Raw genomic sequence first — 18,169 nt, forward strand, 5'->3', positions numbered from 1 at the left:
AATACTATCTCAAAAATATGCTAATAATCGGTACAATTGGTCTACTATTATTGTCCTTCCATTTAACCAACTACGGCGTCTTGCGGGTGACGTTTCCCTACCTAGATCAGCACATTTTAATTGTGTTGTGCAATCCCAAATGATTTCGTATAGAAACATATTCCATTTAGACAGCTGATAGGAGCTGTGCAATTAATACACAATTATTACTTTTACTGTAATGCCAGCAAAAATAACATTCACACACAAATGAAGGAAATACTCAGCAAAACATGCAAACCGTTGCTTTCCATTCATAGTTTTGTTTAATGATAGCGGTATTATGTCTTTGTTGTCCGAGCGTTATCAGACGCGCCTTACTGGTTGAGAGGATGCTTTATCAGTTGTCGTGGCATAAGTTCCTCCCCCCCTCCAGTCCTTCAACGACTTTCACCTCCAGCGTGGAGCGCTCCTGCGAGCTAGTTCTTATAGCGTACCTGCTGCCACACGATGATGATGATGATGCGCGGAGGTTCACTTAGTTTCTTTCACCTTCTGTGTCTCTTTTTGGTTCAGACTGTTGCACCCAGCGATTTGCCCATATGTAAAGAGGTAAGGAGCATGGAATTGTAAGATAGCTATTGACTCGATTGTGACTGTAATTACGTGTATTCTCACCATATGGCTGGTAACACAAAGTGCACTTCATTTGGTCACTTAAATGCCGCGTTGTTTGTCGTGATGCTTCGCTGAATGTTTTGTATTTGTTTTGTATCAAAGCTCTGACTTCAGTTTGCCATTATTTAACTTAAAGGTATTAAAATGCATATTAACTGTTAATTCAATCCCCTGCCAAAGTCATTAGTTAAATGTTCCAATAGTTTTCTATGCAAAAAAGAGAACCATGCATGATCCATCCTTTTATAATGCGTTGTGAAAAAGCATATTGACTGAACAGTTGGAGCAGAACTTACTCATTCTGACGGACATACACATGTTTGTGTGTGTCCCAAATAGCAGCCTCTAAATTTAAACACCATATTGGTATTAGTTCTAGAGGCCATCAGACTGAACATGATAAAAAAATTGTGATCACATATGTCTTTGAAAGACATTATTCATACAGCTATGAATAGTATTTGCTGCTGTTTTCCCATGTACTTGAAAAGAAAATCCCAGTACATTATCAGAACCAGCAAATTCAAAACCACCACACATAACTGAATGGGCCATGCACAGGAAAGGAGACCCAGTGCTTTTTGGTCCATCTAATTAAATTGTGTTGGGTTGTGGTAGGCCTATATATGATTTTTCAGAGTTGGCTATTTATCTCATCAAGAGTCGTTCACCATGCTGGACTGGTCACACAGGTATACAACAGTATGTTGCACATACAAACCTGTGAGAAATAAAGACGCCAAGACATGTGTTACGCTGGGCTGACGTCAGTTAATTTTACGTTGCTTACATATCTGTCATAAGTCATAGCCAGGTTATTTTGTGTGTAGGTGTATATCCCTTCGTCCTCTGCTCGTCTGGTTAGAACTCCTGACTTGAGTCAACTTGGTCCTCATACTATTTGCATAAATGCCGTGGTGTTTGATAATGCTTGAAGGCAGTAGATCAATTTACATTACCTGATTGAGTGTGAATGGAAAGCTGACATAGGGATGGCTTCCATCTTTACCACATCTTAGCTTCAGTTACACTATACATATTACGAAAGGGTTTACATAACACATCCTGAACTAGCACGTAACACATTTGTAACCTGTACACACACATTTCAAATCAGCTGGCGCTTGAAACTGTTAAGATAAAACTAAGATCCCCAGATGACCTGGCTGTAGGTTTAGGCCAATCCATGGTCTGCTGGTGAAATGAACATGGCCATGCCTGTTTCTCATTGGCTCTGCAGACACATGGATCCCATGTCCACTAGCCTCAAGGTGAGAGGGATTGAAGGCAGATTCAGCTGAAAGGACACACCACGGCTGGTTGATTCATCAGACTAATTTGTTTTCAGCCTCAACCTGTGTGTGTGTGTGTTTGTGTGTGTGACCCTGTGGGGGCAGGGTCACAATGTCCCGTTGCCACGGTTTCCTCATGTTAATATAAATGAAGAGTATGTTAGCGGAGGCCATGTTCAATATATGCATACTAATTCTCTCTATCAACAGTTCAATTTCCCTGTCTTCCTGTGTCCATCCCCCCTCTCTATCTCTGACTGCTTTCCCTTTCTGTCCGTCTCCTTCTCTTGCTGCCTTTATCTCTAAAATGAAAGCTAATGTAGCTGCACTAATACAGAAAACCGAAGCTTGTTGGGGAACATTATCTGCTGGTTGTTCTCTTGTTAACTATTAATCCTGGCCCAGTGTGTGTATATTATGTTTGTGTGTGTGTGTGTGTGGGTGGCTGTGGTGGTGGGGGGTGGGTTGACTCTCCTAAGTGGTCTTGCTCTGTAACACCAGGTCTGGGTCCCAGTCGAAAGCGGGTTTCCTACATATTGCACTTTGTAGACATTACTGGCTATTTCAAGTTAATTGAAGGTTGGACATTTCTTCTTGTCAGGGAATAGAGTTTAGTCAGTTTCTGCCCTTTTGACAAGTCCTTGTGAGGTTGCCAATGCCAATGAGGGACAGCAGGTTCGTATGATCACACCAACAGACCGGTGATCAGAAAATACCAAACCTAACTGTTGTCTCACAGTGCACTGCACATTGCGTTTTCTGGTTAATAAATTCACTTTAACTGATGGAACTAGGCCGAAACACTGGTTTGGTCAACATAATCCATGGCTTATGTGTGAATTTCACACTAGACCAACCCAATGTCCAAATAGAGTAAGGATCGGATCAATATTTACACAGTCAGCATGCCAGGATGTATGGAGAGAGGCTGTCTCACCTGATCTCGTTATCTACCACAAGGATGTGACTACTAAAAATGCCCTTCAGAGTTTTTGTATCCGCCAGTACTAGAGCTTGTGACCCAAAACAGGTTATTGTTTAGCGCATTCTTTTGTATGATATGTTATGACCTGCAAAATAAAAACGTACTGTAAATGAATCTAACATGTAATAGAGCATCCAAATTCGCTGTGCTCATAGGATCCCAGAATGAACATGGACAGAGACCGACCCTTCTGTAAACAACTGATTACAATCTTTGCTCGGCATGTCGTTACAATAACAAACAGACAACAGTAGAGATGGGTGGTTTTGCTATAGATGGAACTGTGGAATCTGAAACTGTCCAACAAAGGCTTCGGTAACCCCTCCTATTACGGCGTCGTCACTGAAGAAGTGTTTACTTTGAGGATGTTTGCGCTGAGTAATTATCACTCATCGCAGAGGATTATTATGTTGGTAAAACGGGCCTCTTGCCTTCATTAGGACTTTTTTGGTAGCTCAATTGAGTTGAAGGTAATGACATACAAACTAACAGTCTACGCAAATGCCTCTAAGCCCCGCGAGCATGCGGCCACTGTCCATGCGCTACTTCTTGTCAGTGAACCTGGACGACCTTTCTCCCCCTTGCAGTCGGACTACCACTTCGAGTACACAGAGTGCGACGTGCTGGGATCTCGATGGAGGGTGGCCGTCCCTAACAAGCAGGACACCTGCACGGGTCTCCCGGACCCCGTCAAGGGCACACAGTGCAGTGAGTACCCACACTTTCCGCTACCGACCACAGGGGAGTAGGGAGGTGAGGATAGCTCCCAAGGGGAGGCGTGGAGGGGAGGCGTGGAGGGGAGGCGTGGAGGGGAGGCGTGGTGTGTTCGACACACTTGCGTCAATTCCACTCGGAGCACATCCTCCCCGGGTTATGATGTCACCAGCCGCTTATCCTGTCAAGTAGTGCTGTGCATTAAATCCTCATGTGGGGCCGTGTGATCACAGATGTGATCACATCTTCTCGTTCCCTTTCCACTGCCTCTCATAACCTGTCCAAGTCACTGCATAAACGCGACTGTGTCTGAATCATTTGACATGTGTTTCGCTGCACGCTGCTCATCTGCTTTCCTCCTTTGGCACGTCATTTGCTTTTATTCAACTCGGGTGTTTTCAGAACCACGAGGGGGGAGGCTGGAAATAGCGGTGGGACTACTGAGATGCACCTATATTGCGGAGGCTCCTCTCCACCTCCCTACCCAGTACTCATTTGAATTATACCCTAACTACTAACTCCTCTTTCCCCTCACCTGCCTGCCCCCCCCCCCTCCCTCAGCGTTCTCCTGTAACGAGGGGGAGTACCTGGACATGAGAAGCCAGACGTGCCAGAAGTGTTCCGCAGGAACCTACTCCCTAGGGACAGGTGTGGGCTTCGACGAGTGGGACGCCATGCCGACTGGCTTTGTATCGCACGGGATAAACTTGAACATAGCTGACATGTACACCAACTGCTCAAAGTCAGTAACTCTCTCTCAGTACTCCCCTTGCAGCACCTCTCTCAGTATCTTTCTCAGTATCTATATCTCAGTATCTCTCTAAGTAATGTATCTTTCTCTATGTATCCTGGTCTTTCCCGCTCTGTCTCTCAACTGGTAAGAGACTGGTATGTGCTCCGTCTCTCCTTCTTGTTGTGTAAGGGCCATGTACACAAGTCTAGTCAAAGATCTGTCCTGTGTTGTGTAACCAACTCCTCGGTTGTAGTCAAGACTCCACAAGCAGGGCCTGAAACGTGCTACCTGTCAAGTTAAAAGCTGCACACTGTACACATTTCAGTCATTTGTTAGTTTCCCCACGTTTGTATCAAACCCATAACCCTGGCAACACAATGCTTTTACCAAGTGGGCAACATGCCATTCTCTACCATGTGAACTACACAGGAGCGTTGAAATGATTTTAACTCCCATTCCTCTCAAACCTTAGACCGGAGCGTGGTTTATTTTTCGGTGTGTTTTTTCTGTCTTCACCTGTAGCTCGACCTGGATCCCCAGTGGTGACTACATCGCCTCAAACATAGACGAGTGCACCGCGACCTTGTCCTACTCTGTCAGCCTGAAGAAAGCAGGCACTGTGTCCTTTGAATACTTCTACCCAGACAAGAACATCTTCTTCGAGTTCTTTGTGAGTGTCCCACGAACAGACCTAAATCATTTGGTCCCAAATTGATCTCTGTGAGGTCTATGCTGGTGTCGCGGAAACTGCCACACAGTGAGAGGAATCCAGATACCAAAGGATTTGCATTAATTCAGTTTGGCCCTTGCTGGCATACCAGTAGACATGTATTTATTTTAGATGACAATGCCTGTTTTTTCGGGCCAGCAGGGATAAGCTTTGTGACAAGTTAATCAGTTGGTTTAAGACAATAGTTTGATCCTAAATGGGAACAGTTCTCTCCTCCTCCCCGGTCCTAAGTAATGAACAAGTTAAGACTGTCAACAACAGGTTAAATAAAACCTCAATCCAGCCTGTTCAAAGTGACTGTAATGAACTGGACTTTGAGCACCAGGCAGTCACGCCAAGTTGATTTCCTCATACTGTCTTGTCCTTGTTCAAGGTTCAAAATGACCAGTGCCAGTCTACAGACTCTCATGTTCGCTGGATGAGGACCTCGGAGAAAGACTGGACTTCCTATGATGTGAGTGTTACCACGGTAGCCCGCTTGCATTCGCACACTTAGCATTATGGGCTGGGGAGCCCTGCTTACGCCGGGCATGTCAATGTTTATACCTTTATGTCCCACCAATGTTGCTCCCCCACCTCCTTTGCTTCTCCGTCTCTATCTAGCTGGAGCTGAATCGTGGCAACAACGTGCTCTATTGGAAGACCACGTCTTTTGCACTGGTGGGCAGCGCTGTCAAACCTGTACTCCTTCGAAACATTGCCATCTCAGGTACTGGAGTGGTTTTCAGTTGTGTTTTGCGAATGGTCCTCTACCCAATCTTGGATGTCCTGGTTAAACAACATAGGTGTTTTACGTAGCCCCAGTTTGGGCAAAATTCTAAACCGCATTGCGATGTAAATAAAAAAAGAGGACAGCGAAGACGCACACCTGTTCGTACTCTGGTTTCCGTTGGTCATTGTTAGTCTGTCGACAATCCGCCTGCTCCTCCAGGGGTGGCCTATACGTCCGAGTGTTTCCATTGCAAGGCTGGCACCTACAGCGCCAAGCCCGGCTCGGCCCACTGCACCCCCTGTCCAGCCGACTCCTACTCCAACAAGGGGGCGACGGTGTGCCAGCAGTGTGGACCGGACCTGTATGCAGGTGGGTACCCCACCTCCGCCCCGAGATATTGTCCACACGTATGTTGCCTGGAAAATACGTCCCCCCTAGTGCTGGGACTTCACAGAGGTAAAGTTGGTGTTATATTCAGAGATTCAACAGACATTCAAAACAAACATTTAAATGTTAAAAAACGAAATACATTCCTCACTGATAACTATGACTGACTTATCAAATTATTCTGTATTAGGTTGGATAACTTTTACAAGCTTTTATTTGATCAAACAATCAAACATAGATTTCTTGCAAATTCTCTAACATTGAAAAACGCAATTATATTGTCATAAACTTTAGATTTTTTTTTATAGAAACTTAATTCCAAGTTCTAAATATTCTACCCTAGGGTGAACAACTTTTACAACCTTTAAATTGATCGAAAAAGTCCACTAAGATTTTCAACACATTTTCACATTTTGAAGGTCCAGTCTGCAATTTTCTTTTTTTAATAACGTTTGGGCAAATGTTCATAGAAACTTCAATCCAAGTTCAAAATATACTCCAGTACGCTAGACATCTTTCACAATCTTTAAAGTGATCGTAAAAGTACACAAAAATATTCAACACATTTTCAAACTAAATGGTTATATCGCAATAACTTTTTCAACAAGTACTGTAGAAACTTCATTCCAAGTTCAAAATATTCAACCATAGGGGGGACAACTTTTACAACCTTTGATTTGATCAAAAAATCACAACTGCAATCTTCAAATTTTAGTAAATTTGGAAATACCCAGTTTTATTGCAATAACTGTTTCAAAAAGATTAATAGAAACTTAATTCCAAGTCAGTCATAGTTATCAGTGAAGAATCCAAGTAGTTTTTAACATTTAAATGTTTGCTTCGAATGTCTGTTGAATCTCTGAATATAAAACCAACTTTACCTCGGTTGGGACTTCATAGACATTTGTTGATTTGTGTATTTTGCTCATTTGCCCCCAATAAAGGTACAGTATATGCAAATGTACACTAATTGCTGTTGGTAAAATGCACAGGGCTCTTAGGCTGATTATTGATTTTAGATCTCAGGATCTTAATGGTTTTTCCTCCCGGCTAGTGCCGTTTTCCCCTTCGGTACTTTTCAGCATGTGCACGGTGGTAAACTGTTTAACGGCAAACCGCCCACATCTGTGTTTTGGAGCTGGACAACAGAATTAACACTGACTTTGGTACGGTGCCCCATCCTATTCTCCCTGCTTAAAACTACACCCCCGTGTTAACCTGTCGTTCCAGAGGCTGGGTCGGGAAGCTGCAAGCAGAGACCTGCATGTACCACGAGTGACTACTTCTACACTCACACCCCGTGTGACTCCAACGGACAGGTACAGTTATACCTTGGGAGATGTACATGAAGTAGCATATGGCATTAGTACATTTTGATGATGGGACGAACGCGTGAAGTGAGTCTCACGGCAGCAAAAACTGATCGTGTTGTTCTGAAGTAAACATGCGGTCAGTTGTCGTGTCATATCACCTGGCCACTTAGGTTCTTATCCGCTTTTCTCGTATTTGGTTTAGTCCTGAAAGTTTCTATTCAGCGAGTCGCAACGATCAGCCTCAGAGCTGCAGACATTCATGTTATTCGCTGTGATTTTACTTCCCCGCGGAAGTAACCTTTTGTGGAAAAGAGTGTGTGCTAAATAACTGAAATGTAACTCGCTACTCAACCGCTGTTCGTCAGACCCAGTTGATGTACAAGTGGATTGAGCCGAAGATCTGTAGCGAGGCGGTTGGAGGGCTCAATAGCTCGGAGGCGGCGGTGTCGTTGCCCTCCTCTGGCCAGTTGGAGACCTGTCCCCCCTGCAACCCCGGCTTCTTTTTCACCAACACCTCAGCCTGCGAACCATGTCCCCACGGAACCTACTCCAACGGAACAGGTGCATAACCCCCCCCCCCCCCCCCTCAAAGTAACAACGTTTTTCTGGCAGCTTAATGCATGGAGAAGGAAGACTTCAGAAATATATTAGCTTAAGTCCTTGGAAACTAAGGCTGTTGTTTTTGTTGTAAGACCCGTTGGCACATAAAACTTACCTAATTCTCTTAAGACCACTTTGTCACAAACGTAACCCCATTTTAACTGGGTGCTGTGGAGTTGTGAAAGGAGCGCTCATTAGCCTAAACATGCCCCTTTCTTCTGCGCAATGTCATCCAGTTGTGTCATCCAGTTGCAATGTGAAACTGGACGTGTGGATCTGTAAAGAAATCCCTGTTTTGGTGTGTTACAGATCCTGGCAGAGTGGATCATTAAGACCACTTTGTCATGAGTGTAAACCCACGTTAGAGCCCTTTCTCACACATCTAAATCATGTAGCCCCCATGTCCATGTCCAGCCCATAGAAATAGAATTGGCAGAATGTTTGTGAGGGTTTAAGGTTCCAAGCCTGTTCTATTTATTTAATAGGTATATTTCCATTTTAGTAATTTAGCGGACGCTGTCATTCAGACCGACCTTCGGGAGCCGTTATAGACTAAGTGCCTCGTTCAAATGGCTACATCAGGCTATCACCAGCCTGTGACACAGGGTCAGATGTAGGATCCAAATTTGGATCCAGTAGGATCCCCTTTAAAAAGATCCATAGAAACTATAATCCACGTATTATCCACGCCGGATTATTTGTACTGCTTTAGCAAACTGGCTCAAGCTAAGGTCCACCCTCTTCTCGCTCCGTGTGTGCAGCCTGTGCAGAATGCCCTGTCGGAACAGAACCAGTGGTGGGGTTTGAGTACAAGTGGTGGAACAAGATGCCCGACAACATGAGGAGCTTCGTCTACAGCCGGGAGTACAGCGACACAGACAGGAGCACCGGTAAAAGGACACAAATTCCCTTTTTTACACAGTTGCCGGGGTGTACCGTCCGGCCCGGCTGGGCGTCTGTGGTTTGTTTGGCCATTGGGCCAGGGTCCTTTGCATTGCAGCGGTTGTGATGTGGGTTGCATGGGAGGTGCCCTCTCCCATGTGTAATGTCAGTGATTTGCTGTGATACCACCAGGGTGGGAGGTGGCGGGAGAGTACATTTACACCACCCCAGGGGATCTGGACTCCGACTACATGATGCTGTCACTCACAGTGCCTGGATACAGGTGAGGCCTGACACGCTCAATCAAACACATTCAAATGAGCAATCCAGATAAGTCCTGATAGTTTAAATGAAGACAGTGGCATTTTTGTGTGAGAGCTGTTAGTATGGGATAGCGTGTCCGGTGGATTGTATGATGTCCCCAGGCTTATTTGATTGTAAGAGATCAGGGAGTGTTTATCTGTGTAAGCGGGTGCGCTCTTGTCTAGAATATACCAATTCAGTTTTCGTAAGCCTTTTGTTTCAATTTGTAAAGCCCGCACGACCTGAGTGGGCATGTCAAGGGCAAATGGATGTCTTATAGAACCTGTTGCATTTAAACCAAGTATAAACAACGCAGTAAAATAGATTAAATCAGGAAGTGAGTAGAAATCCCTCAGTAGGTATGTGTAATCACCAAATGTGTTTTGTTTACCCAGATTACCTCATTCCATGGCTAAAGATGAGGAGCGGAGTGAAGTGTCCCGGATCTCTTTTGTCTTTGAGACCCAGTGCACTGCTGACTGTAAACTCTACTTCATGAAGGTGAAAACGAATATCTCATGCAACACTTGTGCAATTCTTTGTAGTCACATATTACATTAACTGTATTTTAAAACAAAAAATCACCATATTAGCACCATATTTGGACATTTTTAACACTGGTCCCCAATGGAAATCGAACTTTGAAAGCACAGTGCTTTCGATTGTTGTACGTTTTAAAACTAACCCTAACTATGAGCTTCATGACTCAAATTGCCACTCAATTGTTTGACACATTTTGAATTGTGGAGAAGGAACTAATGTCATGTGTTCCAAAACTGATTTAGATGCTGCTTAGTGTTTGGCTGTAGAAAGGAATCAGGGAAGTCAAGCAAACATTCATCCAAACCTGCTCACCACAACCATATGAAACAAAAATCCAATGATATAGTTCATGAATGTTTTTTTTTTATCAAGCGTAAAGTGTTCTTGGTCTTCTCCCCTCAGGGTTACAGCGAGAGAAACAATGAAATGGTGGAGCACTGGAGTGGTACGACCAGGAAACAGTCCTACTCCTATTTGGTAAAGCACAACAGCACTGTCAGCTTTACCTGGGCTTTTCAACGCACAGAGGCCTACAGCCAGGTGAGACAGACAGACACTCAGCTAATGTAACAGGAGTTTATTTAAGAGGTCTGAAACCAGATCTTCCACATTGTCTTCTTGACTTGAATACCAACAGCCGTAGGGTGTGGTTCACTCTTCGTTCCCCCTTGGAAACTCTAACGTGTCGTCATAGGTTTTGCCGTGCAAGTCAAGCAGATGTAGGTGATGCCACACATTCAGGTTCATGCATAGTTCCGCCGTTTGACTGCCAAGTCTCCTATCACCCTGCATGGCGTGAGAAACACTGACACGCGTCTGCAGAAGGCCTGTCTCCGCATGACTCAGCCTCATGTTGTGCTACGTTTAATGTACCGCTGGAGCATGCCTTTCAGCATGGCCGACTGCTCTTCAATTATTCTTTAATTGTTTAACCTTTATTTACCAGAAAAACCTTAAGACCCAGAGTCTCTTTTACCAGCGAGACCTTACAGACTATCAATACATTACAGAATTAAAACACTCAACAATACAGTTCAACAACATGATCCAGCCTGAAGAAAGCATCTACACTCCTCTGTAGCAGAGTGTTTTATCAGAGTTTTCAATTAATTAATTGGCCATAACATATCATATCGAAGCATGGATGGTAGACTATTCCATGCCTCTGGTGCCGAGTGGGAGAATACAGTCTTGCCTAATGCTGTAAATGTCCTGGGCTTTTGAAGTAGACCTGGTGTGGTAACTGCTGGTGGTGAAGGAGAACAGACTACAGAGGACTTGGTATCGAAATACATACAAATGTAACTTTCTGGGCATTTAAAGTCAGATCACTTCCACCATGTGGTATAAGGTGCAATGATGGGTGATTGACTCTGAATTTGTAATAAAGCGTCGGGTTGAATGATGAACCAGTCTCTGTAACATAGAGGAGGCAGCATGCATATACAGTAAGTCCCCATAATCAGGTGCAGAAAGAAAGATGGCTTGAATGAGCTTTCTAGCCATGAGCGGGAAACAAGCCTTTTACTACAATTAAAAACCCAGTTTAAATTTGAGCTTCTTTACAGGATTAAAAGACCGCTTGGCCATCCCAGCCATACAGTGGGTATAGAAAAGAATCACCCCCCTTTAAAATAATCACATTTTGTTGCTTTGCAGCCTGAAATGAAAAAGGACAAAAACAATTTTTGTTTTATTCAGCTGTATTTATAACTTATAACTTATAACATCCAAGTGAAAGATATAATACCAACTTGTCAGAAGAAAAAAAATACAAATTAAAAAACAGAATCACTGAGTTGGAAAAAGAATCACTCCCCTCCTAAAAATGACTTGTAAACCCAACCAGGTGTAGTTAATCACCTTCTCAATAGCACACAAAGCCTATTGACTTTCAACTGTGATCAGCTGTGGTCATTTTGATAAGCTCAGTATAAAACAAGCTTTTCCTGAAGCATTTCAGTCCTTGGTAGTGCAACTGAAGAAAACAATCAACTATGGGTGGCAAGGCATTGTCAAAAGATCTCTGGGATAAAGTTGTGGACAGGCACAAGTCAGGAGATGGATACAAAAAAATTCCAAAGGCTTTATCAGTGTCTAGAAGCACAGTGATGTCTATTATTAAGAAGTGGAAGGTATTTGGTACAACACAGTCCCTCCCTGGGTCAGGACGTCTCTCCAAACTGGATGAAAGAGCCAGGAGGAAACTGGTCAGAGAGGCTACCAAGAGGCCTACAGCAACTCTGAAGCAGTTGCAGGAATTCATGACAAAGAGTGGTCATTGTGTGCATGTGACAACAATATCACAAATTATCCACAAATGTGGCTTGTATGGGAGGGTTGCAAGAAAAAAGCCACTCCTCAAGAAAGGCCACATGCAGTCACGACTGAACTCTGCCAAAACGCACATTGAAGATTCTAAGGCTACGTGGAAAAAGGTGTTATGGTCAGATGAGACTAAAATTTTATTATTTGGCCTCAACGCCAAACGATATGTCTGGCGAAAATCCAATACAGCTCACCATCCAAATAACACCATTCCTACAGTAAAGCATGGAGGTGGTAATATCATGTTATGTGGTTGTTTCTCTGCAGCAGGGACTGGAGCACTTGTCAGGATAGAAGGAAAAATGGATGGGGCAAAATACTGTCAAATTCTTGAGGAAAATCTGCTGTTCTCTGCCAGAAAGTTGTCAATGGAAAGAAGATTTCAGTCCACAAACAGTGACCATCAAATTTAACTGAACTTGAGCAGTTCTGCAAAGAAGAGTGGTCAAATATTGCAACGTCTAGATGTGCAAAGTTAGTAGAGACATATCCCAACAGACTAAAGGCTGTAATTAAAGCGAAAGGTGGTTCAACAAAATACTGACACAAGGGGGTGATCCTTTTTCCAACTCAGTGATTGTTTTAAAAAAAAAATCTGAACATGTTGGTGTTATATCTTTCACTTGGATGTTATAAGTTGCACTGAGTAAATACAGCTGAATGAAACAAACTGTCTGTCTTCATTTCAGGCTGCAAAGCAACAAAATGTGAATATTTTAAAGGGGGGTGATTCTTTTCTTTACCCACTGTATACCTGGGTACCTGTAGGACAATGCTTTTTCAGTGGATAAGTCACCATAGGTGACAATGCTAACTTCTCTATCCAATTTAAAAGCATGAAAAACAAAAATATGTCCTGAAGGAGCACCGTGGTCACGCACACATTCATCTGAAGTAGCCACCTTGCAAATTAATAACTGGTGACAAGTGACTGTGATTGGTGGGGGCATTCCTGAGACAGAGGCGAGGTCACTTCCAGAAAAGTTGAGATTCCTTTTCCAGAACATTCTCTGTATTCTCCTCAGGTGAGGCAATACAGCGCAGACTTCGCCAAGCTCTACTCCATCCACATCACTAATGTGTTGGGGGGCGTGGCCTCTCAGTGCCGCCACTGTGCTCTGGGCTCTGGGTTGGCCTCGGAGTGCGTCTCCTGTCCTCCGGCCCACTACATGGTGGAGGGGTCGGGCGTGTGTAAGAGCTGCCCTGCCAACACCTTCATCAGGGCTGATCAGACGGTAGGAGAGGCTGCCTGTGTCCCCTGTGGCCCCAACACCCACAGCAACAAGGTAAGCACGCCGAGCGACGGTCAACTGCAGCACCGTGGGCTTTTGGGCGTCGGTCAGACCATGCAGGCCCAGGCGTTAATGTTTTAATCATCAAAGTTGTTTCCAAGATAACGACTACAACTGAAATGTTCTCACGGTCAAATACAGCTGCTTACATTTCTCCTTTTCCGGTGTTTTTGTACGTTGTGGGGTGGTTTGACTTTTTCTGGTGCACATCCCAGTGATGACTCATTTTTAATGTTCCCTTGATAATCCCCGGCTGTCCTCTTTCCCCCCACCCAGGCCCACTCAGCCTGTGTGAGTAGCTGTAGACTACAGGCCGGCGGAAGAGAAGGAGAAGTCCTTCGTTATGACTTCACACCCCTGGCTAATGTCACCAGCTTCCAGAGCAGCCCGCGCTTCTCCAGTAAAGGCCTACGATACTTCCACCAGTTCAGGGTCGGCCTCTGTGGTGAAGAGGTAAGGCCAGACGGGGGAACGCAGTTTCCGTTTAGAAGACGTCTTTGGCTAACGTCAAAGGCATCCTGGAACCAGGAGCTTTCTGGAGAAGAAAAAACCGGTGGTACAGACAATGGTGTTTTTCTCCTGCCCCGTGTAGGGCCGAGAGGTGGCGGTGTGCGTGGACAACGTGACCGAAACCAAGGAGGTCAGAGGTTACGCCTGCCAGTCCACTGTGGTGCCCTCTGATGTCAGAGGTCAGACTGTGGTGTCGTCACAACCCTTCGTCATCGGTGACACACTGATCGGTACGAGATTCAGCATCTGGTTCCTAATCCCTCTTATTACAGACACTACATCCTGGCTGGGAAAAGGGGCACATTGTTTCTCTACTTAATCCCCGGGAACACATGAAGACCAATGTCTGCTTTACCAGGTTGCCCTGAACAAAAAGATTAGGACACAAAATGCAGCATTTCAAAATGATCACTAAAACCTCAACAGAAATGTATTATTTTTTGGAGTAATTTTTTTTCTTTGTTGCTTTACTTAACTCTTAACATGTTCTGTTTCTGCCTAAAGGGGTTACCACTGATGCCTTCCTGGATGGTATTGAGTCTCTTCAGAGCTCTTTTCCTGCCGAGTCAAACCTGCCTGATGTTATATTCTACTACAGGTATCGTCATCTTCAAGTTTTTGAACAAATCTGTGAAATACGTGAGTTTTCTGCTTTAAGACAGAGACCCAACCAGACAGATGTTGTAGTGGTGTTTATCATCGTGTGTTTTTTAGGTTACTGTCCCAATTTGTTATATCTACCTATTCAGAGGTTGTTGTGTCTACCGCAGGTCCAGTGAAACCACACAGACATGTAAAAAGGGAAGAGCAACCACCATCAGACTAAGATGTGATCCGACAGTGACGGCCAAAGACCAGATTACACTCCCAAGGTATTTTGGAGAACTGTACATGACCGACTTAACTGAACGGGAGTCTAGGTAGTGCAGCGGTTACAGCACAGGGCCTCCTCACAAAGGTTGGACATTTGAATCCCTGCGTCGTCAAGGGGACATCTGTTGTAGTGTGGGGATATTTAAACTTTTCAACAGCTCCATTTCCCCCCCCGCCGGAGATTCTGGGGAACCCCACACCATATCTAATGAACACAACATTAAGATCTGTGCATTTAGACTTTGACAATTCCAATAACCTTCAATCCTCTCTTAAAAATAATTTCATGAATATTACACCCAATAAGATGAACACGTTTAAATTATGTTTCAGAAAATGTGTATGACGCGTTGGTGAAAGATGTGACCCCACCCTCTGTGGGTGTATCCAGGGGTTATTGGTATATGCCAAAACAACATACAACATACATAACGTTAACATTTTTTAAACTGGAAAAATACAAGCAGTCTCTGAATTATTTAGCATTAAAGTGTTAAACCTATTAGACTGGCTGAATGTATAGGAACAAGTTGGAACTGGAGGTGCACTGATGTTTGAACAGAGTGACCTCCTGTGGTATAATGGTGGAACTGCAACTATTGGACCATTTCAGAGACTTGCTGTGACGCTTGTCCTGGACCCCAGTGCTTCTATTGTATGACTTCTGGCAGGGTGATTTATGAAGGGTTTCACCCATTGATTCTTGAAGAATCAAATTTATGAAAATGTCTCATGAGCTCAATTAGTTGCCGTAACCCATCAAAATATGAGCTTGCTATTCTCCAATGTTCCTAAAAACAAACTGGTCCTCGAATGTATATATCTGCCTATGAATTCTAGTGTTTCTCCAGCTGCATCACCGAAGCATTTTGAACAAAATAGTAGGAGACAGAACTCGTGAAGAGATATTTTAAACTTCCAGATTGCCACTTCAGGTCCCTCAACCTGAATAAGAACTGAGCACCTACAGTTGCCGTGTTGAATCTCACTATCCTACTCTGCCCTTTTCTTCCGGTCCAGTAAATGTTCAGAGGGGACGTGTGACGGCTGCTCTTTCCACTTCCTCTGGCGTTCTCAGCATGCCTGTCCACTATGCACAGAGAGCCACTACAGAGAGATTGTCAGTGGTTGTACCCAAGGCATACAGGTAACCAATTACATTCTTTACTTCGCCACACCATGCTCCTGGTTCACAGGGCCGAAAAAACAAGCCGACTAAAAATCATGCCGCAGACGGTTCTTGGCGGCTTCCTCTGAGCCCTTACACTAGGGCGTGTGGTCCGATGTCTGTAGAATTGCGACAACACTGTGAAAACGGAAAAATGATACAAAAAGTGTGTGTGTGTGTGTTTGTGTGTCTCTTGCTCTCTCAGAGGACCACCTACGTGTGGCAGCAGCCCCTACAGTGCACCGGGGGTGTCGCCCTGCCTCCCCAGGCTGTCCGGGCCTGCGTGAGCCTGGACATCTGGCTGAAAGTCGGCGTTTCCGCGGGGACTGTCGCCGCAGCCCTGCTCATCGGCATCAGCTGCTACTTCTGGAAGAGGACACGCAAGTAAGAGATTGTGTGTGTGTGTGTGTGTGTGTGTGTGTGTGTGTGTTCACTCACGTAGCGTAAGCGTGTTTCGTGTTTACGTGACTGCTGCCTATTTGAGGATCGACGGACTGTGTGTATGTAGTGTGTGTAGGCGCGTGCGTATTAATGTGCCGGTGTGTGTGTGTGTGTGTGTGTGTGTGTGTGTGTGTGCATGCCCTGCAGACTGGAGTACAGGTATTCCAAACTCATGATGACCGCCGGAGATAAGGAGTGCGAGCTGCCCGCTGCTGACAGCTGTGCCATCATGGAGGGAGAAGACGCGGAGGACGATCTCATCTACCTCACCAAGAAGTCTTTCTTCACCAAGATCAAGTCCTTCTCCCGAGAGGTGAGGCCGAAAAGGTGGTGAGGTGATGTTTCAAGAAGGACATGGGTGTTTCAATGCCATGAACTGGCATTTCGCAAATGGGTGAAACTTTGTGCGAAACTGGGCAAATATTCTTTGTTTATGAGGTTTCTAAAGTGTGTTTGTGAGACTAAAACTCACACTCATTTGCAGTGGGAAGTACATAATGAATCTTTGTAGATCAGTTGGTGAAACATTGAGGGTCTGGTTCCTACAGGGAAAATTAAAATGGTGTCTGCTAAATGACTTCCATGTTAAATGGTATGTCATTTCTAGTTCCACAAATGTTTTCATGTATTCTGAAATAAAACAAAATGTATTTGATATATTTCTACAGAGATCGTCAGATGGGTTTGATTCTGTTCCTCTGAAGTCATCATCAGGTTTGGAGATGGAGATGAGCTAGGGCAGGCGGGGGGACCCCGTAAATACCATTTTCCTCTTACAGAACCACAGGGGTGTTTACAACCCAGTTTTGGAACCACTGAGCTAGAAGAGTACCTGCCGACCTCCTCCAGCATAAGAATGGAGTAACACATTTGGGTGTATTTATTATTCAGTGAGATAACATGTTAAGATTTTATTCAATGGAGTTGGCACAATTCCCTGGACCCTGTTCCACCAGAAAAATAGTAATGTCTGTTCTACACAATACATTTGCATGGGAACATTCTGTAGTGTTGCTCGCTCCTGAAGGATGGGATTGTTGCTCCCCTGACTGCAACACCAAAGGACAAGAAGCATCTATACTAAACCAAACAGAATGTCATGAATGGAACATACGGAACGTGATAGATATCTTCATAGGTTCACCAACAGGCGAATGGCGCAAATAGTTTGTTCAGAAAAATGTATAAGAGGGAATATGTTTCTACTGCAATGTTTTAAATCTGTTTGGTCATATCAAAACAAATACATGTTTTGTTTCGTAGAATATATTTCTCACCAAATCGAGTTTGCTACTATATGGACCTATATGATTGTATGCCAGTAATGTTTTTGCAGACATGAAGTAACCTAAACCAGTGCCTAATATAATATTTTATGGTGATTTATTTCCGAAAATACTTTTCTTATATTTTCGCAAAACATATAGTTACAACATGAGCTTGGATCTCAAACCATGCTTATCGCTTTACATTTATTTTAGTGTAAAGTAACATTAATTTACAATAGTAATTAATACATTTAGTGTATTATCTATGAATTTTATAAACTTTTTTCAAATGTGTGATACTGTTGCCAACCATATTTTATGAAATTGACCGTATTTTATTGTTTATATTCCACGCTTGTCGTTTCATTTGGAAATAAAGCCATTTGCTAAATGTTTGGTGTATATTTGTTTGGCATTAGATCTTGGAAGCCATTTTCT

General features: G+C 43.9%; 1 protein-coding gene across 1 annotated transcript; it reads left to right on the top strand.

Moving 5' to 3' along the window:
• Positions 1–5: 5 nt before the first annotated feature.
• Positions 6–18,091, top strand: elapor1 (endosome-lysosome associated apoptosis and autophagy regulator 1). Its single transcript, XM_010893361.5, has 22 exons — positions 6–591; positions 3,522–3,642; positions 4,210–4,390; positions 4,904–5,051; positions 5,485–5,565; positions 5,715–5,820; positions 6,043–6,192; positions 7,441–7,529; positions 7,889–8,084; positions 8,885–9,013; positions 9,198–9,288; positions 9,704–9,809; positions 10,254–10,391; positions 13,205–13,465; positions 13,748–13,924; positions 14,064–14,211; positions 14,486–14,579; positions 14,752–14,853; positions 15,875–16,001; positions 16,228–16,406; positions 16,611–16,776; positions 17,132–18,091. The coding sequence occupies exons 1-22, from the start codon at positions 490–492 to the stop codon at positions 17,198–17,200; spliced, it is 2,961 nt and encodes a 986-aa protein (XP_010891663.3). The 5' UTR covers positions 6–489; the 3' UTR covers positions 17,201–18,091.
• The last annotated feature ends 78 nt before the right edge of the window (positions 18,092–18,169 follow it).

The sequence above is a fragment of the Esox lucius genome, chromosome 12, assembly GCF_011004845.1.
Source record: "Esox lucius isolate fEsoLuc1 chromosome 12, fEsoLuc1.pri, whole genome shotgun sequence".
NCBI classification, from domain to species: domain Eukaryota; kingdom Metazoa; phylum Chordata; class Actinopteri; order Esociformes; family Esocidae; genus Esox; species Esox lucius.

Coding starts and splice junctions, on each gene's coding strand:
- elapor1 (XM_010893361.5), top strand. CDS start 490: ATGATGATGATGATGCGCGGAGGTTCACTTAGTTTCTTTCACCTTCTG. Junction 16,407..16,610: donor TTCTGGAAGAGGACACGCAA/GTAAGAGATTGT, acceptor CATGCCCTGCAG/ACTGGAGTACAGGTATTCCA. Junction 16,777..17,131: donor TCAAGTCCTTCTCCCGAGAG/GTGAGGCCGAAA, acceptor ATATTTCTACAG/AGATCGTCAGATGGGTTTGA.